The 10,340-nt window shown below is 35.4% G+C and overlaps 1 protein-coding gene across 1 annotated transcript in view; it reads right to left on the bottom strand.

The window, feature by feature from the left end:
• The window catches only part of LOC131852406 (guanine nucleotide exchange factor subunit Rich), a 30,977-nt gene extending 21,057 nt beyond the window's left edge, over nt 1–9,920 (bottom strand). The window contains exons 1-14 of the mRNA XM_059203083.1: nt 9,634–9,920; nt 9,318–9,425; nt 7,952–8,101; nt 7,413–7,596; nt 5,877–6,010; nt 4,018–4,109; nt 3,684–3,800; nt 3,107–3,263; nt 2,656–2,769; nt 2,249–2,521; nt 1,562–1,603; nt 1,082–1,199; nt 706–897; nt 219–385 (exon numbers count right to left, since the gene is read on the bottom strand). Coding sequence (XP_059059066.1) covers nt 219–385; nt 706–897; nt 1,082–1,199; nt 1,562–1,603; nt 2,249–2,521; nt 2,656–2,769; nt 3,107–3,263; nt 3,684–3,800; nt 4,018–4,109; nt 5,877–6,010; nt 7,413–7,596; nt 7,952–8,101; nt 9,318–9,425; nt 9,634–9,774 — 1,989 coding nt within the window. The 5' untranslated portion in view covers nt 9,775–9,920. The remainder of the gene's footprint in view (nt 1–218; nt 386–705; nt 898–1,081; nt 1,200–1,561; nt 1,604–2,248; nt 2,522–2,655; nt 2,770–3,106; nt 3,264–3,683; nt 3,801–4,017; nt 4,110–5,876; nt 6,011–7,412; nt 7,597–7,951; nt 8,102–9,317; nt 9,426–9,633) is intronic.
• Between the last annotated feature and the right edge of the window lie 420 nt (nt 9,921–10,340).

The following is a 10,340-nucleotide window of genomic DNA, read 5'->3' on the forward strand; positions in this document are numbered from 1 at the left end:
AAAAAGTACTAAGCGATTTTTTTTGTTTGTACTACGACATTAGGAACCAAGCATACGGCCTGATGGTAAATTTTTACCGTATGGGTGCCTGAAACATCAGGGGTGTCACGTGCGCGTTGCCGATCCGGCATATCCTCATTTTATCTATTTCAATTGGGTGTAGAATTAGTAACTATTCCAAAGTATAGTACAAACAGTAGAGTGTGGGGGCGACTCACCAGCGAGTCGGGGTGCGTGTGCGCGTGCTGCGTGTCGAGGGCGGCCGCGGGGGGTCGAGCGCGCGGCGCGGCCCGCAGCCGGCACAGCGACGCGGACACCACGCACGCGGGGTGCGACAGCGCCGACACGTCCACCGCCTGCACGCACCGCATCTCCACGTTGCCCTCTGTTCACACCCAACACTCCCCGTTACATCATTTTATTTCCTACTAGCTGTGCCCTAGCGGTTTCACACGCGTGTCATTTATGTAAGTTGTTAATTTATGTAATTTAAACAGAACTGTAATTTCAATGCTTTTCAAGTAAGATTTGTTAGTAAAAAATAAATTAGTAATAATAATAGATTTGTGGATTAGTGATTTCTGCAGCGTTTAGTGATTTCGCTTTTATTGGTCATAATATCATTATTTTTACAGTAGACAAAGTCATTTACGTAACAAAGTATTGTGTGGAATTATTAGAATCAGTCTATGACGAAATACATACCATTATCAATACAGTTGAGCTCGTATATAGTAACGAGCGCGTCTGCACCGAACACAACCAGCTGGTCATCCAAGATGTCAAGCACGAACACTTGCGACTGCACTCGGACAATTTTAGCGAACTTGTTGTCGAGTTTCGCATCGCGCGGGTAAAACCGAATCTCGTCGTGGCCGTCCAAAATACTGTAGCAGCCTGGGAATACAATATTTTTTTGAGGATTTTACAACTACAGAGTATTGCAAATCATTGGCAACTCAGTCGAATGCACTACGAAATCCCGCTCGTGCGCCTCGTTCCCGAACAGCTTCCAGCGGCTCGCGGCGCGGCTGTAGTGCGCCCGGCCCTAAGAGTGTGTGTCGTGTGTGAGGTAACATACCCAGCACGATGTAGTCGCGCCACCACAGCATGCCGCCGGAGACGACGAAGTCCCGCTCGTGCGCCTCGTTCCCGAACAGCTTCCAGCGGCGCGCGGCGCGGCTGTAGTGCGCACGGCCCTAAGAGAGTGTGTCGTGAGTGAGGTAACATACCCAGCACGATGGCGCGGCATGCCGCCGACGACACACGTGGTTCCCGAACCTTCCAGCGCGCGCGCCTCGTCCACCGCTGTGAGTGTGTGCGTGTGTGTACTACCCAGCAACACCAACACGCCACCACAGCATGCCGCCGGAGACGACGAAGTCCCGCTCGTGCGCCTCGTTAGCTCCAGCGGCGCGCGGCGCGGCTGTTGCGCCCGGCCCTGTGAGTGTGTGTCGTGTGTGAGGACACAGCACGATGTAGTCGCGCCACCACAGCAAGCCGCCGGAGACGACGAAGTCCCGCTCGTGCGCCTCGTTCCCGAACAGTCCTTCAGCGGCGCGCGGCGCGGGATCACGCACACGTGCGCGCCCGCCTCGTCCAGGTACGCGAGATTTAAAACGGGAAAACCAGCGCGCGCAATTAATTACATTCATGCATACGAGTGTTTATTTCACAATTCAGACCAAGGAGCAAAGGCTTAAATACATGTTTGTTAATAATTTGTAACACTAATTCTGGAAATAAAATCTGAATAATATCAAAACAAATTTTAAAAGCCAACGCATATTCATGTAGGATCTTTCTTACACAAGTAATTTGCGCGTAAGTGTGGACAAACAAATAGACACAAACCCTCACGATTATGCTTTCGTGTGCCTAAAGCATAATACAAAAAACGGACACCTTCCTGAGCCCGTGTAAAAGAACGTGTCGTGTTGAAACGGCGTTGTTATCAATGCCGCAAATATGGATTTCAGTTAAAAAGAACTGGCAAAGAACTAGATTGTACCGTCCACGTCATCCACTATGTTTACAATTATTATCCCTTGTAAGAAGTTCAGGTATATAATGTTGTCTTAATTACTGGTTGCTATAGCATGTTTAAATGTCCACAGAATATTTTTATTCTTTTTTTAATTATATAAAGATAAGATAAAAATATATTTAATAAATAATAACTATAAGAAGAAGGTTCATATAGAGAAACTTAATGGTTTTATTAAGACAAGTGAAAAGTTTAAAATATTTGACTCACTCTCAACGGCCAATTGGTGGCTATATATGTAGCTGGCAGAGGTATTACTATCCATTGTTTCCTACATTCATTATCATCTATGAACTCTCTATACTTTGTACTGCTGTCATACTCCGTATTTGGTTGTTCTTGGACACCATTTTCGCTTTGATACGCATCACCAGTTGCATCTATTATTGCTGTTTTGGTTCGCTTTGTGAGATTATCTTCAAGATTCACGTATAATTTGTCATCTGCTTGTAGATATAGATGTCTTTGGTTGCTCTAAAAATTAATAGACACATTACTAGCGTTAAATTTATTTGAATTAAATTAACATATATATTATAATATATATTAATAATGTTACTCCTTTATTCATAATCGCCTAGCTAATAAAGTCGTAACTGTTGACTTACCATACAAGGATTAACACTAAGTGGACTTTTGACAAAGTCCAGTTGAATTATATTAGACCCCGTGTCTCCTTCTACTTTCACCATCCACAATTGATAGCCTTCTGTCGCCCATTCCTGTAAATTAGAATAATTTACTGTCATAATATTAACGAGGGATGATTCAACATATAGTACAAAAGTGAAATTTCTAGAGTATATATTTCATTGAATTTGCCGCGTTGAGCTATTTAGTCTCGATTTAGATAATGTATAGGTAAATACGACAATTTTAGACTTGTGACCCATAAGTTCGTCATAATTTATTCTTGATTTCTTATGCGTATAATTTATATGTGATATAAATGTTTTTTAACGCCGACCGTGCTCCACACTGATATGCCGTCACGCTCCGATAGTAGTGGAGAGATAGAGATAAAGAGAGGGGGGGGGGGAGGGGGAGACGGGCACGTACCAGGCTGGAGACGAGGAGCGGGTGGTGTCCGGCGGGGTGGGTGCGCAGGCCGTGGTCCCAGGCCAGCGAGCACACCAGCAGCGCGCCGAACGTGCTCCACACCGACATGCCGCCGCGCTCCCAGCTCGCAGCTACTGCACGCCCGTCGGCCGTCCACCTGATATAGACGGAAAAGTCAGTGACACTCAAATACACATAACTAATCAGTGAGACTCAGTCACTACATCAAGAATGCAAACTCTTGCAGAAATAGCTAACTTTTATGTAACTGAAACACTAAAACAAGATAGACGTACATAAATAAACACAATTGTCATTCTTGAGGATGTGTAAAGATAACTAATGCTTAGTCATTAGGTGTCTGTACACATATGTTCCATCACGTAGGTTATAATGTGATTTCTTCTGAACGCGTGTGTATGAACATGTCGTCTAAAGACAGATATATTTTCTAAAAGATTATATATGTAATAAAAATGTGTTATGAGTGGTGATCTAAACTCATTCTAGAAAAATGAAGGACAATTTCTGTGTGTAAACTATTTATGAACTATGTACTGTAAAGAACCTTGCTAACCTAATACATTTCACAGGTCCAGGATCCCCCGGGAAGTCCTTGGAGCTGAGCACCATTGTATGAGATAATTCTAAGCCACCCGTTGCTTCGTCTATTGTAAAAACATCCACTTGAGAACTGAAACAAAGAAAATTATTATTTTAGAGGATTTCATCCGCTATTGGCGATAATGCCATATTTTTATACGACGTAAACAGATAAAACCGAGTGTCTTTCTTTCGTTACACATTGTCCTTTTTTATTACTGACAAAATTTGGGCCTTGTAAAATTCTCATTCTCGTCACAAGAGAAGGAAGAGAGAGAGAACAAATTTCGTGATAATAGTTTACTTACTTCTTTCTCCCGATAGCTATCAGTCTAAATTTGTGGTTAACTCTGGTGCAAGTTGCGTCATCGATGCCCGGGGCCCAGATACCTTGGACGGCCTGAAATCATAAACATCCTAAACAACTAATTGTGGTACAAAAATATAGTGTAATATGTTTTACATATATATATACAAAACTAGATAATTTTCACATGTTTATCTGAAAGGCATTTATTTACAATCTCAATGAGAAAGAATTTACAAAATTTTCGTTATTAGCGGATTACATATATTCTTATATTTATATCTATTAAATATATTATATAATTTTATTTCATAAACTAAACCGCCTTCGAGTATCTCTGCATTAAGTCCGCCTATTGTATACAATTCAATAAAGTTTAAATAAATAAATTCTTAGGTACGGTATAAAATAATACTATATTCTAAATTTCAACTTTCTAGACTTAATTTTAGCTGTGCATTAATAAATCTGTGTAAATAAACGTTTTTATAGGTACATACTATATATAGATAAAAATAATGAGAAACATTAAAAATAGGATGGGACTTAATATAACAAGGTATAGCATATTTTTATAGTAGCATGTTACTTTTAAACATTGGGATAATATTATTATTATAATCAGTTTATTACTAATTATTGAATATACATTTATACAGTTTTATAAATATACATTTTGCTTTAAATGTAGTTATTCTAATTTTATTAGCTAACAAAGGATTTCTACATATACAGCTGAAGGAAAATAGTACAATATAAAAGTGTTCCTAATATAACACACTAGTCTTACCACTAATTCAGTATCCAGTAATATCTAATAAATGTGACAAAATAAATATTTAGATCATATAATTCCATCAAAATATAATTTACACATATTTATAAAAAACATTGCTAGTCTCCTACATGCTGCTATTTAGGACTTAGCTGTTATATTACTTATTATATCTTCATATTCAGTAATTTCCATTCTATATTCCACCACTGAATGTGCTGCTCTAAACATACGACCATGCGAGCATATTATTTTATCATTTTGTACTCATTTTATTGCAGGTATTAAATTAATTAGTATAGATTATTGTATACGTGCTATCAGTCATTCATAATAAGGCCTATTTGATAAGAATGCTAATTTTATCTATCACTAACCGATATCCGCAAGGTCGGCAGTTCGTCCTCGTAATATATTTCATGACGTCATATTCCATAGATCTACCAAAAAGTTATCACTATGCCAAAATTTATTAATAGCGGTCTAGAATTTCAATTCGGAAATATTATTATTACACGTTAGTAATAGAGAGACATAGTGACACTATTCGAGATGTTTTAAATCACAAGACAATTATTCCAATTTTACATTCTGCTTATAAAACATACGACGTAACTGACTCGATCAATGAATGAGGTAAATTTCACTGAACATTCGGTAAAATTTAACATAAATCGCAGCCATCCATATTTAATAGGCATATGGTGAAGGAAAAGTAAAATAAGCCAGCACAATTTTTCATTGGCATGTTATCGTAAGAGAACGCGAGGGAAAAAAGTGCAAAGTAGGAAAGCCAAAATTATACCCTATATACATGTACTTCATAGGTTGTAGAGTACTGATATTTTTCTCACTAAAATAATATGGAGAGTACAAAATATGGCGCGACCATGTTAGGTATTTCACTGGTGCATATACAAATGTCGAGAGTCGACAGAACAAGATCGAAGGCTTCTCGAATATGTCATTGTGTAGTAAGGAGGCGTCTTTGTATGTATTGTATGATTACAGTGATATGTCGTATAAATAGACTCTTATACCCAATAGTTGTGATTAACACGAACCACAGAAGATTTTCAACTTACATTTGGATCGAATTTGAGATTAGGCGCAGTCAGGTAAGCCGCGCGGCCATCATTAAGCGTGATCCCGAAGCCGCACACCAACGGTGAGTATTCTATATCATTAACGTGAGTGTTGTCTTCTAATATGGGCTCCGCTGTAAACAATCAAATAACTGTATTTATATTTTTTTAATAATTGGAATAGCACACAAATTGATGGCCCACCTAACTGTCACGACAAAATCATTGACGCGTTATTGGTAATCGTGTCTTAACACGAATAGTTTTATAGTAAACTAGCAGCCCGTCGGCTTCGCACGGTTGCGTTACAAATATTTTAATTTCTCGGCTTGTTCTATATTATAAGACACATCTACATTTTTATATGAATAAATAAACCTTCCTCTTGAATCATTCGACTCTACTCTGGAGCAACACGCTAGCTTCTAGCTCATTCTTCTTGTGATGAGCTTTCCATATGAGCGGTAGATTAAAAAAAGTTTAACGATGACTATTCAAAAGTGCTCAAATTAAGTTTATTTGAATAAATGATTTTCTATTCAATTCTACCTATTGCTAAAAACTGCATTAAAATCAGTTTCGTATTTTAAAAGATGTAAACGTTGTTCGTTTAAATCTTTTCAGGGGAAGCGGCTTCATTTTATACTATGTAAAGTATAGGTTACAATAGTCGAGGTCGCGGGCTGACTGTCAGCTTGTGATCAGCTTTGTTTTAGGGCCCGATGGACTATATTAATAATGTGTACTAAACGCGAAAGTTTAAAAACACCTTAATATGTGACTCCTGTAATAACCAGGTGGAATAAGACGCTATGTATCAGCATCTTGTAATTTCTTTACCTTCCAATCGAAACACATTTTACTATAAGCTGGAATAGATGAAGTACATACAGTTGACTTTATACAATGTCTAATATATTTCATAACAGGCTGTGGTCCATGAGTTATCACCTCACCTTTGTTATATTATATAATAATACTAGCCGTTACCGCGACTTCGTTCGAGTGGAATATAACTTTATTTTTCTAAAATAAAAGTATCCTGATTACATCAGCTATCTGCCAAAAAAAGTCCCGTCAAAATCGGTGCAGCCACTTCAGAGATTAGCCGAAAAAACAGACCGACAGACAAAAATTGTAAAAAATGTTGTTTTGGTGTATGTACCGTATTTATATTCATATGCATGTAGTAAAAAACGGTTATTTCAATATTACAAACAGACACTCCCAATTTTATTTAGATGTATAGATGATGTGATGAGGTGTCGCTACTCAATTTATTTTCTGTCGTAAGTGAATTATTGTACTATATTAGTAAGTTTGTTTGATAGTGGTTTATATGTAACAAGTAGACTGAACGCGGAGTAGTAATGTGGACTGACTTTACACTAAACTTAAATCAAAGTTATGTGGAGACATAGACCTATACATGTAACATTGAAGGTGCCGAGTGTAGACAGAAAAAAAAATTAAAATAGAAGAACAATGATTTTAGATTATTGAGTAACATCAATTTCATTCATTGACAAACCTCACCTTTAGACACTTGTTGGTTAACGGAAAACGGTATTCGTCCAAGGTCGAGACAATAGTCCCTGTTTTGGGAACCATCCCATCGGTAGCGTAACAGGTGTGCGCGCGTCGTACACACTAAGATCTCCGTTCCCGAAATGCAGCACATTCGAGTTATTTGACCATCCCATACTAGGACCTCTTTGAACTGAAAGTGATACATGATTTAACATTTTTTTTAAAATATGACATTGAGGCATTTGTGGTCCGAGGTCCCACCAACGTGTTGACCACCTTCTTGAAGGAGGACTATTGGAAGGGTGTGGTGTATCAGACCTACCATGGCAGATTACCATTACCAGTGCCGTGACCACACAGACAATTTATATTAATATTTTCTTTTACTTTTAATATTAATAATATGTATGTTAGGCTATAAGGTATTTATAACATATATGGTAATTGTTTTTACACAGACTTAAGCTCTCATAGTTTTTGACATTATATACTAAAATAATATATTCTTACTCTTAGTACTATTAATTATAATTAATAAATTATACCAGTGAAATTTTAAGAGATGGTATAACTTCTTTGACAAACAATTCAGCAGAGTCCCTGCGTAGGCTGGCTGTAGGTGGATCATACTGCTGATAAGCTGTCTGCTCACTCAGTCCCTCCACATTGTAAAGTATCAAATGCCCTTCCGATGTCTGCAAAATAAGTGATAACATTGTGACTAACTATGGATAGTATAATGGAGTAAATGTCAAAATAAATTTCCATACAATTTGTACATAATATTAGGAAAAATCAATCACATCAGTATTGTATGTGTGCATGTGTATGAAATTTTAATTTATTATATTAAAAATTTAATTCTTCAATTAAGAAACTTAAATGATGACATTTTTCTAAATACTATAATGAAAATTGAGATTCAAAATAATTTTAAAATTGATTATTCTATATTAATTTAGTATTTTAATTTAGTGAGATCTTTGCACTTCCAATTTTTTGCTCAGTCTTAAGTCTTCAGGTTATGTATCCAGCAGATTTTTTTATTTACAAGTAAATCATTTACAGCACTAAATCATAGATTCAGCTAAATATGAATCTAAATTATGCCTAATAATTATTTATTGCAATTATTTAAGCATTTGCTTCTCTCATTAAATTAAATGGCCCAGGGTGAAAGAGTCAAGTACATTTTTGAATTGCCCCCTTAACAACCAATTTGCTCTCTGAAAACACTGTTTTGGACAATAATTTCTATGAAGCTAAACATATATGTTATTGATTTTATTGAAATATTTAAACAAAAACAAAATGTGTTTTTGTGTCGTTGTAGGGAAATTACACACATATTTATATTTTTACATTCCTACAGGAAAGTATTTTTAATATTTGTATATTTGATTAAATATGATACCTTATGAATTTAGTTAAATATATGTCAATTATGAAAAATCTACTTTAATACACCAATGCTATAAAAAATATTTATGTATGGCTAATGAGAACAATTTTACGACTTAACATGAATTCTATGAAAAATAAAATATTATATAATCCATTAATAATTAAAATTATATAATGCCTCTTTTCACATATGTATATTATAATTAGCATGTTAAAAAAAATGGCAAAACATGTGTGTATTATAACTAGTTTTAAGCAAATAATTAAATAACAAATAAATAAACACCCACAAATTATTTCAGTAAAATCTATAAATATTGGTAAATTATATTAATATCCAATAGTGCCACAATATTTAAGAATAAAAGGAAGAAAATGTTTATAAAAATATGGCAACATATGTCAATTTTATCTCAGAGATAAAAAAACTGACTATACTTGGCTCAGATTGACCATAATCTTGTTAACTTTTCTAATTACACAAAATAATAATAGTGTGGTCCTTACCGAAACACATATCATAGATGAATCTGGTTTCCATTCCACTCCCACATTTACGCCTAACCTTTGTAGGGATTCTGTACTTCTTTTATGATACACAATTGGCACAGAAGGCTGAAAATAAAAGAAACAATTTGGTAAGGTAATACTGATAGTAAATAGTCTTCCTGATTTTTAGTAGGTACAGATCATGTTTAAAAAAATAAGACTTTTTATTTAAAATATCGTATTAAAAAGCTAAACAGAAACTAGAATATATAATTAGAGGGAATTCCATAATAAACATAGTTAGCCTAAAAAATTAGCAAAAATATTTGCTAACCTTACAATACCATACACTGAGCCCCTCATCACTCAACGATGCAAACAATATCTTGTCTCTATTCGACACGATTTGCTTAATAATTTGATTATCTGCATCCAGCCTCTTCAAAACTTTGGGCCATCCAATTGGAAAGTACATCTTGATATAAAATCATTTGATAATGTCACGATTTTAAATTGTAAGAGTAAAATTATAAGCTATGACCACAGCACAACATTTATGCTGCTGATTACTTGTAATTACAAATTTATTACATATAATTGAAAATCTAAATAAGGTATATATTGAATTAATGATTAATAAATTTGTTTCGTCAGAACAAGACGTCAACAAATGGTTTTATCTGTAGTGTAGAGTACTTTTGTTGGATAGCACACACCGTATAAACTGTCAGAAAATGACAATACACTATTTGACAGTTGCAGTTACAATTTTATTCACGAATAATAACAGTAGCTAACAAAACTTTTACGTACAATATTAACTACTTATCACTGTGTATAATTTGTTAGCTGTATAATTACATGATAAGTAATAACAGAAGCTTTCGTTTTATTATTTCAGATATTATTATTGCATATTTTTTTTATACAGCTAACAAATTATGCATACAATACTAAGTAGTTCATTCATTATACTTATATGCATTATATGTTAGTTGGTTATTATAAATCATAGCATAGGGTACAAAAGAATATGAAGTA

Source organism: Achroia grisella, unplaced genomic scaffold (genome assembly GCF_030625045.1).
Source record: "Achroia grisella isolate CSIRO2021 unplaced genomic scaffold, CSIRO_AGI_Agris_v1 utg848, whole genome shotgun sequence".
Lineage (NCBI taxonomy): Eukaryota > Metazoa > Arthropoda > Insecta > Lepidoptera > Pyralidae > Achroia > Achroia grisella.